This window comes from Xenopus laevis, chromosome 3L, assembly GCF_017654675.1.
Source record: "Xenopus laevis strain J_2021 chromosome 3L, Xenopus_laevis_v10.1, whole genome shotgun sequence".
Lineage (NCBI taxonomy): Eukaryota > Metazoa > Chordata > Amphibia > Anura > Pipidae > Xenopus > Xenopus laevis.
The window spans coordinates 117,642,325-117,662,061 of record NC_054375.1 but is presented as its reverse complement, the minus strand read 5'-3'; the positions used below and the strand labels follow the sequence as shown (position 1 = coordinate 117,662,061).

The following is a 19,737-nucleotide window of genomic DNA, read 5'->3' as shown; positions in this document are numbered from 1 at the left end:
TAGGATCGGCGACCCCCCCCCCTCCCAGAGCTGCTTCAGAAGGAGAGAAATTACACTTTACACTTCAATATTAGAAAATCCGTCACACATAGACAATAGAAAGTCATTGGAAAATGACTGGTGATCTATTCTGGTGATCTATCTGAAACCAACTAGTTGTTTGAAAGTGAACAACCCCTTTAAAAGTACAAGTAATGGTACATTTATATGAAAATATTTTAAGGTTATGTTTTATTGATTGCTAAAAATACATCCAAATCCCTGAGGCATTCTGGAGACTTCTGGTGTTTACCCCGAGGCTGGTGTTCATGAGTGAATATTTTCCAAATACAACCCACCACAGACAAAGGCTAATTAGTAGATACGATGACTGCAGAGACTGGAACTTGTAGTCCGTAACTGTCAGACAAGTGATAACTGACAGTTATGAATGAAATGTACCGAGAATTAATGTTGTGCGCACTAGTTAAGGAAAATAATTGGTGTTTAAGGGCTAGGCCACATGGGAAGATTTCAGGGAGGCAACTAATCGCCTAATGGCTCTCGTGAGGCAATTTCGAGCGACTTTGAAAAACGCGTCGCCGCATGTGAATAGGCGCAGGCGACTTTAGCGCTAGAGGGTGCAAGATACCAGCAAGCCATTCAGGGAGGTTAGTCGCCTCAAAGACGCAGTGATTAGTCGCCAGGCGACCAATCTTCCTGAATCTTCCCGTGTGGCCCTAGCCTAAACCATGTTAATAGGCATATCTTTCCTTTACATATATAGTCACCTCTTCCTGACAAAGGTGCCCTGTCTTTGGCCTTTTTTCTTTTGACGGGCATGAAAGTTGGTAACTTGTAAAATCTGGACAAGCTATTGGAAGATGCAGAATGGGATGGGATCTGTTATCCAGAAACCCGTTATCCAGAAAGCTCTGAATGACGGAAGGCCGTGTCCCATAAAATCCTTTTTAATCCAGATTTGTAAAAAGTATTTCCTTTTTCTCTGTAATAATGAAACCGTACCTTGTAACTTAGATATAATTAATCCGTATTCGAAGCAAAACCAGGCTATTGAGTTTATTCAATGTTTACATATAGTAGAATTAAGGCATTATATCAAAATTATGGAAAGATAAGTTTTCTGGAAAACCCCAAGTCCCAAGTATTCTGGTCCCATACCTGTAAATCATATATTGTGTGCAGTAACAAAGCAGTCATCTGCTGCATTCAAAATAATTTGTTTGGTACTCTGACTTTACAAATTGATAATTCTTTGACTCTGGGTTTGTTAATTTGGGATAGTAGTTGACTGAGCAGATATGTAGCAAATATGTATTGAAGGAACTTTTTTTGTGTGCTCCCAAGGTAAGTATTCTGCTCTGTATGTTTTTTATTTTATGATGCACCGTATACTAATATGCAGAGTAGATTGGGGCAAAATTTCATTGCTTTAAAATGATATCCTTCTTCTCAACATGATGCATAAAGCTGGTTATTTGTTGGAGTCTGGTCCTTATCTTTTAGTGAGAGCAGCACTACATTACCAGGCTCTGTTCAATGACTTTGACCTTTCCTTGTACTCTTAACCTGATTCATTGCCTTCTGCTTTTGGATTCTCAAGTGGTTATACTTAGCTTTGATAATGAAAGCATGAGGTCATTTGAAGGTAACTAATGGAAATTTAGCTGAAGTTCAGCTTCCATAATCTTTATTATGTTTCTGTAAGGGTAAGGACACACTGGACGATTTGTCGCCAACGTTTTAAAAAAGTAAATCGCGGCGACAAGACGATTGTCTTTTTTGAACAGACGATTCACAGCGACTATTGGCACAGAGCGATTTGTATCCCATTACTCTGTGCGGTACGTGCTCCACCCAAACCGGAAACGGTTTGTGCTTCCCGCTGTAACCTGGCGTCTTTACGTTCTTGCGTCATTGCGTTCGCATTGTAATTTGAATACAATTGCTGCTACTTATCTGTATGTGTGTGCGTGTCTAGGAGATTTCAGTGCTTTTCTAAGTACATGCTATTTCTGATAAATCGCTCGGAAAAGGGTCTCAGTGCGTTTTTTAGCTACAGGCGATTCACAAACGTGCTGTGGGCACAGGAGCTGGCGTCTTTCATTTGGTTTTGTTCAGAGACAAAACGAGCGATATGTCGCCGCGATTTGCTTTTTAAAAACGTTGGCGACAAATCGTCCAGTGTGTCCTTACCCTAACAGGGCCAGATATGGCTCCCAAGGAAATGAAATGGCTTCCAACCTGGCTAAAGATGGCCATATGTGTAAAGATCAGATCACATAGACGGTATGCACGCCTTATACAAGAACAGAATCAATGTACTGATGCGGTCTTTGCCTAATTGACATCTGGGTGAATTTTGCTTAGATACAGGTCCTTGTCTGATTGACATCTTAGTGAATTTTGCCTAGATACAGGTCGGGCAGGCCTGTTGGAGGGCCGAATCGTCAGTTTATGATCTGCCAGTGGATGGCCAACGTCAAGGTGACACTCCCTCTTGTGTATGGCACTTTCATTATACCATTATGTCTTATCAGGTGGCTTTGGGATAACTGTGTTAATACAAAGTTGGACAGTCTCAAGAGGAGAGACTTTTCCTTCATACAATTTTTTTTCCCCAGTTGTTTTCTAACAAGTGACAGAAGAGAATCCTTTTGGCTTTAGAGAATGGCAGCTTTCTAGGAACCATATACTTGTGGATAGAATAATCCAAGTGGCCAGAGTTCAGTCAATGTGCTGCTAATTTCAGAGAACACAGTCAATGCCTTGGCCCTGCAAATTGAAAGTAAAAATAGTTTTACATTAATAAAATTAATTAAAACATTTTTTTTTCGTTCCAAGCCCTTTAATTATAGTGCCAGAGAGGTGATACATGGGGAACGTTATAAAATGCCTTTCCCTGGCTCGTCAGTACTGATGATTAGCCTCCTGTAAAATCTATTGCTTGTGAGTTAAATCACATATGGCCTGTTGCACCAAGCTTTGATGGTGTTTTACATGTCCATGTTTAGGAAACTGGAGTTTTCCAGATGAGGAGTGTTTCTATAATTTGGAGCACCATACCTAAAAACACTGAAGCATTAATAAAAGCCAATTAGACTGTTTTGGCATCAACAGTGAAGTGTTGTCAGATAATAGATCTTGCACTGAACTAAAATACAGGGGGACTTGCCAATAAATGTGTTAAAGGTGTGGTTCACTTTAAAGTTAACTTTTAATTGGTCTTCCTTATTAATCTTTTTATAGTTTTTTTTATTAATAATTTGCCTTCTGCTTTGGACTCTTTCAGCTTTCAAATGGGGGTCAGCGATCTAACAACAAATGCACTATAAGGCTACATATTTTTTGTTATTGCTTCTTTTTATTACTCCTCTTTCTAGTCAGGCTCTCTCCTATTCATATTCCAGTCTCTCAATCAAATCAGTGCATGGTTGCTAGGCTATTTTGGACCCTTGTAACCAGGTTGCTGAAATTGCAAACTGCAGAGCTGCTGAATAACAAGGTAAATAACTCAAAAACCACAAATAATAAAAAATGAAAACCAGTTGCACATTGTCTCTCTACATCATACTAAAAGTTAATTTAAAGCTGAACAACCCCTTTAACAGTAGCTGGTTTAGAAGGAGACATCTTATTGGTTGAAAAAAAAAATTACTGCTCATAGGCCAAACCTACTACCTTTTGTAACATGGTGTTCTTAGAGTAGAATGCCTTGCTTTTTTTGTGCTTTTGCTGTGCCTTTGCTTAGGATTCGAACATCTCCAATGGGTTTATTCTCTTCATGTTATAGACCAGCAGTCCCCAACCATTTTTGGCCAAGGGACTGGTGTAGCAGCAAAAATTTTTGCAAGGGTCAGGAGGGGGCAGCGTACAAATCAAATTGGATGCTGGAACGACGCATTTATTTTGGCAGCCCAGTTCAGGAGTGTCCGCAGTTCTGGGCCGCGGCACGGCGGTTGGGAACCCTTGTTATAGACTATATCTATTTGTAATGAAACTATGTCTGAACTCCTGATTGGTTGTATTGCTTGTTTCAGTATCAACACATTTTATTTTATTTCCTATAAGAGCAGGCTGAAACTGACTTCTATAGGACTTAAGCATTTTTCTTTTGAGTACGGTTTTGCTTGCTTTCTTACTGCTGGATGCTCGCAAAACAGCTTGTTGAAGGATACCAGATGGTTCTCAGGGATTAGGCAAGTGTGTGTAAAAATACACAGCAGTCAGACATGTGGTCTTCCATAGACACAACTATCCGTGTTTAACCAGTGTCACGTCAAGAAATAAACTATAGCCCTTTGTGCTGTGTTGCTGGCTTAATATATCTGTGTCTTCCAATTTATCAGTTCCTACATTGCAGCTTCTGCCTTCGTTATAGTTAGTTTACATCCGAAGCTGGACGTGCTAGCAGCATCTTCACTTTATTTGAAAAGTTCTTGAAATGTTTATATACGAACAGCAAAATGTGGTCACTTGCACTGCTGAGCAGGGCAGAGAGCAGTTGGAAAACACATTCCAGTTTATTATCTGATTTATGGCCACTGTGTTCTTAATAGAAAACCATATACAAACGCATGTATACAAATGTGTAAACTGTTCCAGGATGCAAGGCAGCAAGGTAGATTGTATTGTAAAATGTTTTTAACCCTTTAAGTGCCAGCAGAATTTCACATTTTGGTTACGCGAAATGCCAGCCGTTTTTAAGCATTTTGTGCTCTCTCACTTTAGGGGCATTTTCTGAGGGGAAACCTATAGTTTACCTAGGAAAATTATACATTGTTTTTTTCGGTAGAAACTGAGCTTTCTAAATCTGCCTGAGTTTTCATGTATTTCCACCTGTGCAAAAAAATTTATAGTGCTAAATAACAAAAAAAAATGAAAAATTACCATTTTTCATCGTATATCAATTTATACCAGAAAAATATTTCATTTTACAGATGAAAATCCAACGTATTTGGAAAGCCTTATGTCTCTCGAACGTGCCAATACCAGATATGTATAGTTTTAGGGAGATTTAGGATTTCTGTACAGCAAAAACTCCCGGCAGTATATTACTGAATTTTGAAAGCACTAAGGCAGAAAACGGCATGCTTTAGATTCCATGGCAAAAAATCCTGAAACCATAGGTTTACCCCAGAAAACCATACATTTTTGAAAAGTACACATTCTGCCGATTACAAAATGGGTAACTATGTCTCTCTACTCCCAACTACCAAACAGAAAAGCTTGTCTGAACATAGCGGTTTTTCAAAATAAAATTCTAAATTTTGAAAAATCATTTCAAAGGTTTTATTTTGCTGCTCCGCATATCCCAAACTATATTACTTACCAAGAAAAAGCACCTGAAATATGATTGCCAGGGGTCCACTGAACAGTTTGATACCCATTATGCATAGGTTTACCAAAGTATCTGGCATTTAGAGACACAAATATGAAGTTAGCGCATCCAAATTGTTCAGGACTTTACTTCAGCTACTGAGAAATCAAAACATTGACTGCATTTTTTGTGGGGTAAAAACACAGAAATATATGTTTACCCCCCAAACCCATATATTTTTGGAAAGAACACATTCTACAGAATCTAAAATGGGTACCCATGCCTTTCTGCTCCAAACTACTGAGTCGCAAGGCTTTCCCAAAATTGTCGGTTTTGGTGAAATATCTGAAAATTGCCTCAAAGCTTCAACTTCCCAGCACCATATCACCCATGTATCATTACGTACTAAGAAAAAGCACCCTAAATATGATTGCCAGGGTTCCTCTGAACATTTTGGTGGCCATTGTTCATAAGTTTACCAAAGTATCTGGCATTTAGAGGCCCCAAAATGAAGTTAGCGCATACAAACAGTCCCGTGAGTAACTTCAGCTAATGAAAAATCAACACATTGACTGCATTTTTGTGGGGTAAAAACACAGAAATATATGTTTACCCCCCAAAACCCATATATTTTTGGAAAGTACACATTCTACCGAATCTAAAATGGGTACCCATGCCTTTCTGCTCCAAACTACTGAGTCGCAAGGCCTTCCCACAATTGTCGGTTTTGGTGAAATATCTGAAAATTGCCTCAAAGCTTCAACTTCTCAGCACCATATCACCCATGTATCGTTACGCACCAAGAAAAAACACCCTAAATATGATTGCCAGGGTTCCTCCAAACAGTTTGGTAGCCATTGTTCATAGGTTTACCAAAGTATCTGGCAGTTAGAGGCCTCAAAATGAAGTTAGCGCATACAAATAGTCCTGTGGGTAACTTCATCTAATGAGAAATCAACACATTGACTGCATTTTTGTGGGGTAAAAACAGAGAAATATATGTTTACCCCCCAAACCCATATATTTTTGGAAAGAACACATGCTACCGAATCTAAAATGGGTACCCATGCCTTTCTGCTCCAAACTACTGAGTCGCAAGGCTTTCCCACAATTGTCGGTTTTGGTGAAATATCTGAAAATTGCCTCAAAGCTTCAACTTCTCAGCACCATATCACCCATGTATCGTTACGCACCTAGAAAAAACACCCTAAATATGATTGCCAGGGTTCCTCCAAACAGTTTGGTGGCCATTGTTCATAGGTTTACCAAAGTATCTGGCAGTTAGAGGCCTCAAAATGAAGTTAGCGCATACAAATAGTCCTGTGGGTAACTTCATCTAATGAAAAATCAACACATTGACTGCATTTTTGTGGGGTAAAAACACAGAAATATATGTTTACCCCCCAAACCCATATATTTTTGGAAAGTACACATTCTACAGAATCTAAAATGGATACCCATGCCTTTCTGCTCCAAACTACTGAGTCGCAAGGCTTTCCCACAATTGTCGGTTTTGGTGAAATATCTGAAAATTGCCTCAAAGCTTCAACTTCTCAGCACCATATCACCCATGTATCGTTACGCACCAAAAAAAAACACCCTAAATATGATTGCCAGGGGTCCTCCAAACAGTTTGGTGCCCACTGTGCATAGGTTTACCAAAGTATATGGCAGTTAGAGGCCCCAAAATGAAGTTAGTGCATACAAAAAGTCCAGTGGGTAACTTCAGCTAATGAAAAATCAACACATTGACTGCATTTTTGTGGGGTAAAAACACAGAAATATATGTTTACCCCCCAAAACCCATATATTTTTGGAAAGTACACATTCTACCGGATCTAAAATGGGTACCCATGCCTTTCTGCTCCAAACTACTGAGTCGCAAGGCTTTCCCACAATTGTCGGTTTTGGTGAAATATCTGAAAATTGCCTCAAAGCTTCAACTTCTCAGCCCCATATCACCCATGTATCGTTACGCACCAAGAAAAAGCACCCTAAATATGATTGCCAGGGTTCCTCCAAACAGTTTGGTGGCCATTGTTCATAGGTTTACCAAAGTATCTGGCATTTAGAGGCCTCAAAATGAAGTTAGCGCATACAAATAGTCCTGTGGGTAACTTCATCTAATGAAAAATCAACACATTGACTGCATTTTTGTGGGGTAAAAACACAGAAATATATGTTTACCCCCCAAAACCCATATATTTTTGGAAAGTACACATTCTACAGAATCTAAAATGGGTACCCATGCCTTTCTGTTCCAAACTACTGAGTCGCAAGGCTTTCCCACAATTGTCGGTTTTGGTGAAATATCTGAAAATTGCCTCAAAGCTTCAACTTCTCAGCACCATATCACCCATGTATCGTTACGCACCAAAAAAAAACACCCTAAATATGATTGCCAGGGGTCCTCCAAACAGTTTGGTGCCCACTGTGCATAGGTTTACCAAAGTATATGGCAGTTAGAGGCCCCAAAATGAAGTTAGCGCATACAAATAGTCCTGTGGGTAACTTCAGCTAATGAAAAATCAACACATTGACTGCATTTTTGTGGGGTAAAAACACAGAAATATATGTTTACCCCCCAAACCCATATATCTTTGGAAAGTACACATTATACAGAATCTAAAATGGGTACCCATGCCTTTCTGCCCCAAACTACTGAGTCGCAAGGCTTTGCCAAATTTGGCGGTTTTGGTAAAATATTCTGAAAATTGCCTCAAAGCTTCAACTTTCCAGCATCGTATTGTCCATGTATCATTACCAGCATAAAGCATCCTAAATATAAACATAGGGGTCTACTAAACAGTTTGATGCCCAATGTGCATAGATATACCAAACTATGTGGGGCACAGAGACCCCCAAATGACAATATGTATAGACATTTTCACGGCTGACGCGCTGGCTGCTGCAATATAACCACCCGGTGTGTGTATTATGCGACATTAGACCACCTAACAGTACAGAGACCCCAGAAAACCATATATTTTCAGAAAGTACACATTCTGACGAATCCAATATGGGTAAATAAGCGTTTCTACTGCAAACTGCCAAACTGCAAAACAATGCTGAACATAACGGTTTTTATCAAATTTCTGAAAATCGTCACAAAGCTTGAATTTTACCCCATTATATGCCCCACATTTCGTAACTTATCAGCCTAAAACATCCTGAATATGAACGCCAGGGGTCTACTAAACACTTTGATGCCCAATATGCATAGATATACCAAACTATGTGGCGCACAGAGACCCCCAAATGACAATAGTGTATATACATTTTCACGGCTGACGCGCGCTGGCTGCTGCAATATAAGCACCCGGTGTGTGTAATATGCGACATTAGACCCCCTAACAGTACAGAGACCGCAGAAAACCATATATTTTCGGAAAGTACACATTCTGACGAATCCAATATGGGTAAATATGTGTTCCTACTGCAAACTGTCAAACTGCAAAGCAATGCTGAACGTAACGGTTTTTATCAAATTTCTGAAAATCGTCACAAAGCTTGAATTTTACCCCATTATATGCCCCACATTTCGTAACTTATCAGCATAAATCATCCTGAATATGAACGCCAGGGGTCTACTAAACACTTTGATGCCCAATATGCATAGATATACCAAACTATGTGGCGCACAGAGACCCCCAAATGACAATAGTGTATATACATTTTCACGGCTGACGCACGCTGGCTGCTGCAATATAAGCACCCGGTGTGTGTAATATGCGACATTAGACCCCCCTAACAGTACAGAGACCCCAGAAAACCATATATTTTCAGAAAGTATACATTCTGACGAATCGAATATGGGTAAATATGTGTTCCTACTGCAAACTGTCAAACTGCAAAGCAATGCTGAACGTAACAGTTTTTATCAAATTTCTGAAAATCGTCACAAAGCTTGAATTTTATCCCATTATATGCCCCACATTTCGTAACTTATCAGCATAAAACATCCTAAATATGAGCGCCAGGGGTCTACTGAACACTTTGATGCCCAAAATGCATAGATATACCAAACTATGTGGCGCACAGAGACCCCCAAATGACAATATGTATAGACATTTTCACGGCTGACGCGCTGGCTGCTGCAATATAACCACCCGGTGTGTGTATTATGCGACATTAGACCACCTAACAGCACAGAGACCCCAGAAAACCATATATTTTCAGAAAGTACACATTCTGACGAATCCAAAATGGGTAAATAAGTGTTTCTACTGCAAACTGCCAAACTGCAAAGCAATGCTGAACATAACGGTTTTTATCAAATTTCTGAAAATCGTCACAAAGCTTGAATTTTACCCCATTATGTGCCCCACATTTCGTAACGTATCAGCATAAAACATCCTAAATATGAACGACAGGGGTCTACTGAATACTTTGATGCCCAATATGCATAGATATACCAAACTATGTGGCGCACAGAGACCCACAAATGGATATATAGTAGATAAAATTTACATAGGCAAAACAAAATAACACAGAACAGTGTGAAATGCAAATAAATCACCAAAAACTAATAAAACCACAAAAATCAATGCTTTTTTTTTTCACACTAGTGTAATCGGCCACCAGAATTACCGTTTGAATATTTTAGCTGGGCCAAATCGATTATACGGACAGAAACAAGTGAACAACACAAATGCAGAGCTGAAAATGCAATAAAATGGCTAAAAATTCAATAAAATGGCTAAAAATGCACCAAAATACCCAAAATTGCAATATAACCACCAAAATAACATACAAAAGCTATTGCACAGTACGGTTAGCGAATACGCTATTCGGAACGGCAATAAAAAAATTTTTTAGCCCAAAAAGAGACGATGCGATAAGAAAAAAAAAAAAAAAGCCACAAAGCCATATATGTACATATGCGTGTGCACAACGGGTAAATTGCATGTTATTTGCGCGTGTGCGCGTGTGCAAGTGTACATGGGTGCTGTGAGTGTGTGTGACCCCCCCAATCCCCAAAAATCTATGTGTGAGTGTGTGTAAGTGTGAATGTAAGTGTATATTACTGTAATAAGTGTGTGTTGGTGTGTTTGTGTGTTTTTGTGTGTGTAAATGTTACACTTACCTGGGGTAGATGCCTCAGATCGATGAGAGAGGGCTCCACGCAGCAGATCTGCAGCTCCAACGGTCATCAGCCATGTGGGGGCGGAGCTGGGCGGAAGTGCAGCGCAGGCAGCAGCAGGACGCATAGGAAACGCGTCCCTGCTGCTGCTTTGGGGCCCCTGGGCGATCGCGCCCCAGGGGCCACACGATCCCCTGCTCTGCTCGTTGTCTAGGGGCAGGGGATCGTGAAGGAGCGGAGCGAGCGGCTCTAACAGCCGCTCCTCCGCTCGCAAACCCGGAAGTGCTGCAGAACGTAGAATCTACGATCTGTGGCACTTTGGTCCTTTGATCCACAGAACGTAGATTCTACGTTCTGTGGCACTTAAAGGGTTAAATATTGATTCTGCCTTGTATTGAAATTCCTTTCTTGTGTATTTTTGTAACAATAGTGCATGTGTGTTCCTAGTGCTTTTTGGCAGTCTGGTAATCTTTCATAAACCACCATAAGGACATGATCCTGACCAGATGTCCTTTGGGCTGAGGCTAGCCAAAAAGCAGGACTGCATATTGCTCTCACCAAAGAGCGGTTCTTTCCCTGATATGCCCACCAATGCAGGGCTATATTCCCAACGTTCGGCCGAACGATCGGATTACAACGAGGAGCAAGGGCTCCGATGGGTCGACCGCTTGAAAAATTAAACCTTCCCGATCGATTTCGTGGCCAGATATCGATCGGGAAGACCCGTCGGAAGCCCCCATACACAGGCAGATAAGCTAAAGGACCGATATTGGCAGCTTTAATTTGCCCGTGTATGGCCACCATAAGAGTTGGTGAATGTAAAAAGTATTAAATCAACATAAGCCGAACTTATGTCTAAAAGGGGGTCTCCCATCACTTTAAGAGCATAAATACCCGGCTTTGGGCTTCTTTGTTGTTTATTATATGCTGACCTTTTAATAATGCTAATAGTGGATTGTGTTGATACGTGGCATCAAACCACCACTGCCGCCTGCTTGAGTGTTGAATGCACGTATAAGCTGTTTTAAGGCGTTTTTCAGCCTTAACAGTAACACCAAAAAAGTGTTTTAAAGTAATGAAAATATACACTGTTGCCCTGCACTGGTAAAACTGATCTGTTTGCTTCAGAGACACTACTATAGTTCATATAGACAAGCTGCTTGTGTAGCAATGACGGAAAAAAAGGCTATATGGTACAAGTTAAATAGTGGATAACAGATAAAAACATTATGTTCTAAAAACATATCTGCTGTGTAACCCGAGCCTTTTCTCTTTTAAATGGCTGCCATATTGCTACAAAGCAGCTTATTTATATGAACAAAAGTAGTGTTTCTAAAGCAAACACAGCAGTTTTACCAGTGCAGGGCAACACTGCATTATATTTTTATTACTTTAAAACACTTTGATTTTTTTATGTTAATGCTCCTTTAAATCATTCACTAGCAGTTAGAATGAGGCAACAGAGATTTCAGGCAGTTCTTTACTGGCAAAGAATGTGTCATCATCCTAAAGGGAATATATGAGTTTGATAAACTTTATACTGTCTGTTAAGTGTAAGGGTAAATTCGGTTGTTTGCACATTCCTTTTCTGCATATTTACATTTACACAGATGTGCACTATGCAGAATTTCTTTATAACCCTTAGATGATTAGTTAGGCTGCTGTCATCAGCTCATGTTCATAGACATTAACCAATTAGCCAACTTGCAAACGTTCAGTTATACATAGTGGTGGAAATAAAGAATGTTCTGCATGCACAGTCTATAATGAGTCAATTCTATGTAGTTAAAGTAAATAACTGTATAGATAAGCATTGCTTTTCCATAGGCAGTATTTACTCTTAGCATTGTTCCTTTTACTCTAAGGCCATTATGTCATAGGGAGATTTGCAGTTACTGAAAGGCCTGGGAGCATTTATAGTTGGCTTCTGTTAAATCCTTTCTCATTATCCGCCTAGTAGCAGTTCAGGTTGGGCCATACATTCCATGTGTCCTTCTCTCGGCTCTTACAGGACTTCAGATCTTGTTTCTTGACTAGGTGTTCCTGCTTGAAGGAAATTAAGCCAATTAAACTGCAATTTGAACTGGTTTTGCCACTAGTCACATTCACCCTTCTATTGTTTACCGGCAAAGGTGATGTTATTTCTTATAAATTAACTTTGAGATGCCCTATGCCATTCAAACTGACAGGCCACGTCACCTTTTCTGGATCTAACCTGTGCAGGAGGAGAAAAGGCTCAGGTTACACAGCAGATATCGGATAAGCTCTGTAGAACATAATGGTGTTATCTGTTCTGCACCATTTAACCTGTGCCATATAGCCTTTATTTCAATTTCCACCATTGCTACACAGCAGCTTGTTTATATAAACTATAGTAGTGTTTCCGAACCAGATCTGTTTGCTATCTGGACATCCCATCATTAGAATACATTTTTAGTGATGTCCTGAAAGGCTCGTTATGACCAAGTTAGGTGAGCACCTACTTTTTTTTCCCCATGTAGTATCATCTTGCAAAAAACTTGAACATGAACCATGCAGTGTTGGCAATATTCTCAATGTCATTAAGAGGCAAGAACTTCTACAGCAAGCGATGAGGACTTGCAAAGCTGGCAGTGGAGAGTGGCTGATTTACCCAGTGTTGCTGTTTTCTGCAACAATCCATAGGACTAGTCTATTGCACATGGTGTTATTTGTTCACTTGCTAATTGTTCCGGGAATAGTGTTAAGGTGGGCATACATGGGCAGATTTAAGGTGCCGATTTGGTCCTTTACAACGATTTGGCAACTTATCAGCCCTTGTATGGGGCACCCCTGACCGACATCTGGCCAGAAATTGGGCAGATGTCAGCCAGGTTTGAACAAACTAACAAATTGGCCCTCATTTTCTTTACACATTAATATTATAATGTGGTAGTTTGGTGTTGTGAATGAACAGCCATCCTGAAATGAATTGCTTACTGACATTCTGATTAAATCCTAGGGTGACTGTGTCTTAACCGTGCAGCTCACACAAGAAAGTGAACTAGTAGATGATGTAGTTTTCTTCCTTCTGTTTGTTGGCTCCACAAGCAAGCATTTAACCAGCACTCGGAAAGTTAATTCAGCAACGCTAGAAACCATCACTCCAGGTAAACGTTACTTTTTAACAAACTTCTAGTCCTTGATTTTTTCTCCCACTTGTTACTGAAAGAAGCGGTCAAGTGTTTTTTTAATTAACTTTGCATTTCTTTATTGGAAACTCTAAGGGCTAGTCCACACGAGGAGATTCGGGGGGATTTTGTCGCCTGGTGATTAATCGCCTCGTCTTTTGAGCAACTATCTCCCGGAACTGCCTCAGCGTTTTTCCCCATAGGCTAGAATGAAAAGTCGCCTGCGCTAATGCACACGCGGCGATGAGTTTTCTATAGTCGCCCGAAGTTGCCTCCTGAAGCAACTTTGGGCGACTATTGAAAACGCATCGCCGCTTGTGCATTAGCGCAGGCGACTTTTCATTCTAGCCTACGGGGAAAAACGCTGAGGCAGGCGACAAAATCTCCCCGAATCTCCTCGTGTGGCCTTACCCTAAAAGGTTAAATACTGTTAATATACCTTTAAGATTCCGTTCAGTGGAAGAACTTTACATTGAAAATGCTTTTTTTTTCTTCTTCAGCCAAGATATTTAAACTGTGATTTATCTTGTTTAATTTACTTTAAATATTATTTTGTATTAGATTTTCTAGTGGATTTTGTGAACTGAATATAGATCATTTCTATTTTAGGTCAAAACAGAGAAAGAAATAGAAAGGTAAAAATAAAATTAAGTTTGGCGATAACCTTAATATGTGTTGCCTCTAAAATAGTATTTTAAAGGTTTTGAAGAGTTTATGTAAAGGTATTGCTCAATAGTATGGGTTATGCATAAATGTGAAATCATAGCAATGATATTTGTATTATTGCTGCCATACACACCAGTTGGTGTAATACGTAACAAAGACTATTAAATAGCAAAAGCAAACCTGTACTCAGAGCTCGTAATATGCAGCTGCTATTAGTCTCTAAATCAATAAAATCTGCTTGTTTGTTTATGTATTTCTCCTTATTATTTCATTAATGACACAGTTCAAGACTTCAGTTTTCTTGAACGATATACATTGAAGAGGCTCCACTTTTAAGTAAATGTAGCCTGACTTATTTTAAAATGTAATTTATTTTTTTGCTTTCCCCCTACCGTCCGCAAGTTCTTAACCTATGGGTCAGGATGCAGAAATGGGTCACCCTATTGTTGCCAACGGGCGTTTGAAATGTAGTGAAATTTCCTAAAGCCAAATACAATCTATGTGCACAAGTTAAAATTAAAATGTGACTTTCCAAGTACATCTTTTGTCACACTGTTTCTTCTGGGTCCCATCCATAAAAGGTTAAGAAACTCGGATATAAGTGTATATGTCCTGTATAACTAAACTGATTCCAAATGTCGTGTACCTGAATAAAATACAATTTCTATTGTATTGCAAAGCCTGTCCATATCCTTGTATATTAATCGTTATTTTCAAGGTATATTTTGTCATTTTATTGAAATTTCTAGTTTTCATGGTCTATGGCTTTCTTCTTTAGAGAACAGATCAAGAAAGCAAGATGCAGTTTAATCTGCCCGGTTCAAATAGACATCATATTGTGGGAATGTATTTCATGCTATCCTCTAATCTTTTAAATCAATACACTCCTCATATAAACTACTTTTTATAAATAAATGTTATGGAATTGTAATTTATGATCCGTTTCACTGGTCACCCCCCAAATCAGGACACCCCCCAATGATGTCAAAATATACTTTTGACTGCAAAGTTAATCGAAGGGGGCACTTGACCCTGTGATTAGACTCTGCCAATAGGAACATCTCTGTGGTGTTTTGGTCTGTGTGTTGTTAGTAACCCACTAAAATGTCACAGACTGTGCATATTTCACACCGCTGTTCTGAAGCACAAAACAACAACAAGCCACAGTTGCTAAAACAATGCTGGCTAGTGGTCCAAACATGCTAATCTTTTTAACTCTCTGCTAAAGGCTGTGCTGCTAAGCAAGGAAATAACTATTACAGAATGTTTGCAGGAATCCCACAATAGTTATTTTAAAAGAAGAGAGTATTAGTCTAGTGCTCTAACTAGAAGACACAGCACATTGGTCAGAAAACCCGCAGTACTTCTATATTACCCTGCTCTGCTGCATCTGTTCGAATGCACTTTGAATAAAATGATTAGGAAAGGATTCTCAGGTTGTAGATAACTGTACAAAAATACCATAACTTTTGTTAAAATGAACTAATTCAATACCTCCCAACAGCATACAAACACAAACATGGGTTATGTGTTTAGCAGGTGTGGGAACTTCATGTTTCTTATTTAAAATGCAGGCCTTTCACATGTATGGGGCAACTTTGGCCAAACCCATAGCCTACAAGGGAAAGTTGTTCTCACCACTAGTTTTTAAAAACATTAGGCGGGGGTGCAATGAGGGTGTGACCACAAAATACATATAGACAAATACAAGATTCCTCTGCACTCAACCCATTATCAATATATTTAAGACAGAGACATTTTGTGCATACTGCTACTGAAAAATGCCTTACCCTTTAAACAAAACAGGGATTGTTTGTCCATATATTGCAATATATTTAAGCTGGCCAACTACGTCAAAGTCATCCCATATCTGGCCAGTCCTATGCTCAATTTTCATCTGATTCATTAAGAATTCTATGGTTTAATTATACATTTTATAAAAGGGACGAATACGTTTTACCTGCAACTTACTAGCTGCTTTCAAAGTAAAACTCCCAAACTTGGCTGCCCTTTTATTAGACACCAGTGGGATCACCTGACTATAATTGGAGAGGGTGGGAGCTACAACATGGAGCTGGTCACTGCTCTTGTAGAACTATAACAAACAAGGGAAAGTTGTGCTCACCACTAGTTTTTAAAATCATTAGGCGGGGGTGCAATGAGGCTGTGACCACAAAATACATATAGACAAATACAAGATTCCTCTGCACTCAACCCATTATCAATATATTTAAGACAGAGACATTTTGTGCATACTGCTACTGAAAAATGCCTTACCCTTTAAACAAAACAGGGACAGCTAATAGAATCTGCTTAGCACTGTGATCTCCTAATCATCACAATTTTGGGTATGTGACAATACACGGCATGACCACCATAATAGATTCTATTAGCTGTCCCTGTTTTGTTTAAAGGGTAAGGCATTTTTCAGTAGCAGTATGCACAAAATGTCTCTGTCTTAAATATATTGATAATGGGTTGAGTGCAGAGGAATCTTGTATTTGTCTATATGTATTTTGTGGTCACAGCCTCATTGCACCCCCGCCTAATGATTTTAAAAACTAGTGGTGAGCACAACTTTCCCTTGTTTGTTATAGTTCTACAAGAGCAGTGACCAGCTCCATGTTGTAGCTCCCACCCTCTCCAATTATAGTCAGGTGATCCCACTGGTGTCTAATAAAAGGGCAGCCAAGTTTGGGAGTTTTACTTTGAAAGCAGCTAGTAAGTTGCAGGTAAAACGTATTCGTCCCTTTTATAAAATGTATAATTAAACCATAGAATTCTTAATGAATCAGATGAAAATTGAGCATAGGACTGGCCAGATATGGGATTACTTTGACGTAGTTGGCCAGCTTAAATATATTGCAATATATGGACAAACAATCCCTGTTTTGTTTAAAGGGTAAGGCATTTTTCAGTAGCAGTATGCACAAAATGTCTCTGTCTTAAATATATTGATGATGGGTTGAGTGCAGAGGAATCTTGTATTTGTCCAAACCCATAGCCTTACAAAGTTTGCCGACACCCCAGATCTGATTGTTGTTTATTTTTGACCATGTCCCATTCCACCTAGACCATGCCCACTGCTCTGTCCCCACCGTGGTATAAATAAAAGAGACACCCTAAAAATCTAGGAAGGTTTTCACTAGTGATGTTCGGGCTGGATAAATTACCTGTGGGACCCGTGGTTTACCCGCGGGTTTGGGCCGACCTCGTGTTGAGCTCTTCTTCCTGCTCTCCCCGCCTGTGACCTTATACTACTGGCTTCCTTCTTCTGGCATTCTTTTTTTTTTTTTTATATCCTCGTGCTCAGCCTGCCCCTTTTGTGATGTCATTGGTGGGCAGATCGCGTGAGTCTATATATAGAGAGGAGGAGGTGGGTTGCGGATCCAGTTTTTCTTGACCCGCAAATCACTAGTTTGGAGGTCTATAGACACAACCAGAACACCCCCTGTTCCTTCAGATGTGCTTTTTACCCATGTCAGGTCTGCAAATCAGTAGTACCTGGTCTTGCCCACGGTCTGATTTTTAGCAATGTTACATGTTCCTCCAGACATATTATGGGACCTACCCAGTAGTTATGTGGCCGTTGATAAATGACCATATTTGATTGATCCAAGCAATCTGCCTGCATACTGATTTGTCGCATCATTAAGGCTTGTAGTCTGCCTGTTTCCCAGGTTTAAACTTTTTCTCTAATATCCCATTACATAACCAAATACGATTATATAGATTAGTTTGTTGCTATGAAGAATAGACTGACATATAAAAGATGTATAATTGCATCACTGTTATCGATATGAGACCTATATTGATAATACTGCTCTAGTAGAACTAATAAAAAAACTCATATAATTGGGTTAAGTGCGATGTTCCAACCTTAAAATATAAACTATTTGTTTATTTCTAATCTTATTATCTGTATGATCTACATTGACAGTTTCAGAGAATGCATTGAACTAGTCATGTTACAAAAGGAAAATAAATCTTATTTCATTTAAAAGGTAATTAAACAGGGAGAGGAACACACAAATCATTACATGCCCAATAAAAATCGGTAACGAGTAAAGACTATAGCTGGCCGTACACAGGCTGATAAAAACTGCCAACTGGATCTGGAGTACCAAGCACGCAACTTATTGGTCCATTTATAGGGCCCACGGGCTTGCCCCAGAGATGGTCCACTATCAATTTAAACACCCCCTCAGTCAAAAAGTGCTTGTTTGTGGACCTCGCCAAACAAGCAAATCTTATGTGTGGCCACCTTAATGAAGGGAAATTTAAAATTACTGGGGGGTACCAAATGTTAGACACCTCCTGTGATTATAATAACTTATCCATTACCCTGTGCTGGTGCTCCTGTTAGCAAAAAAAAACTACATCCGCCTGAGGTACTCTGTATGAGCACCATGGAGTGTTTATCTTCTTCTGCTTCAATGGCACAGTCTTCAATGGTAGACTCTACTGTGAATGCGTACCCACCACAAAATAGAAGATTGCTCTGTGGTGCTCATAATTGGCCAGTGCAGTTTTCGGCAAACAGGATCGCTGGCCTGGGGTATCAGATAAGCCATTATAATCATTGGGGGTATCTAACATTTGGTAATCCCCCTCCCCCCAGTGATTATATATATATATATATATATATATATATATATATATATATATATATATATATATATATATATATACTCTGTATATAAAATTAATTTCATTTTAAAAAAAGCAGGTCTTAAAAATTTTATTTCAGCTCGTGTATAATTAAAGCAATGACTGTTTCCCTTGAATGATGAATGTAGATTTGTATTATTTTATTTTTATTTTTCTTAGGCCACGACTGTTGTGAGCGAGTAAAGGTTTCCCTGTGTGCTTCCAAGAAAGACTGTTCGGTTGTGGTGGCAGAAGAGGACTTTGAGTTTATTCAGGATGAGGCATATGACTCCGCTCAGTTTTTAGCTGCTAATGCAGGCAACCAGCAGGCACTTATATTTGCCAGGTTCTTAGAAAGATCAAGACCATCTACAGGGGATGCTACAGTGCTGGATGAGAGGATCACATTGGCTTTTCAACATCTAAGCTTGCCAAGTGGATGGAGTGTGCTCGGAACAGACACCTGCATAAAAGGTAAACAAGAATAAGTAACTTGCCACATCAATTTTAAGCGGGCCATAGAGGTACCAATAATAATTTGTGTGGTGGGTTTAAAATCCAGACCAATATCCATGTAATACTGATATTAGTTGGTAAACTGATTTTCATGCTTAAAAATCACATCTGCTGATGCCCCCTAGCTGGCAGTGATCTATTGGCAGATTAGTAAGTGAAGAAGAGCTGCAGCAACAATAGAAAGCTGTGCTGGATATGGCCCCTTATATGGTATCCATCCATTTGTTCTGTGAGTCGAACAGTGAAATACCAATAATCGTCAGCCCATGTATGGCCACCTGTCTGCTATAGGAGATCTGTAAAACTACTGTTATGCAAATAGATGATTAATCCCTCTTCATCCTCTTTTAAAT

At 39.4% G+C, this 19,737-nt stretch overlaps 1 protein-coding gene across 12 annotated transcripts in view; it reads left to right on the top strand.

Annotated features, from left to right (window-relative positions):
• The window catches only part of akap13.L (A-kinase anchoring protein 13 L homeolog), a 185,204-nt gene that overhangs the window by 38,464 nt on the left and 127,003 nt on the right, over positions 1–19,737 (top strand). For all 12 annotated transcript variants that reach the window (XM_041586856.1, XM_041586857.1, XM_041586858.1 and 9 more), the window contains 2 exons: positions 13,384–13,531; positions 19,049–19,342. In XM_041586856.1, coding sequence (XP_041442790.1) covers positions 13,384–13,531; positions 19,049–19,342 — 442 coding nt within the window. The remainder of the gene's footprint in view (positions 1–13,383; positions 13,532–19,048; positions 19,343–19,737) is intronic.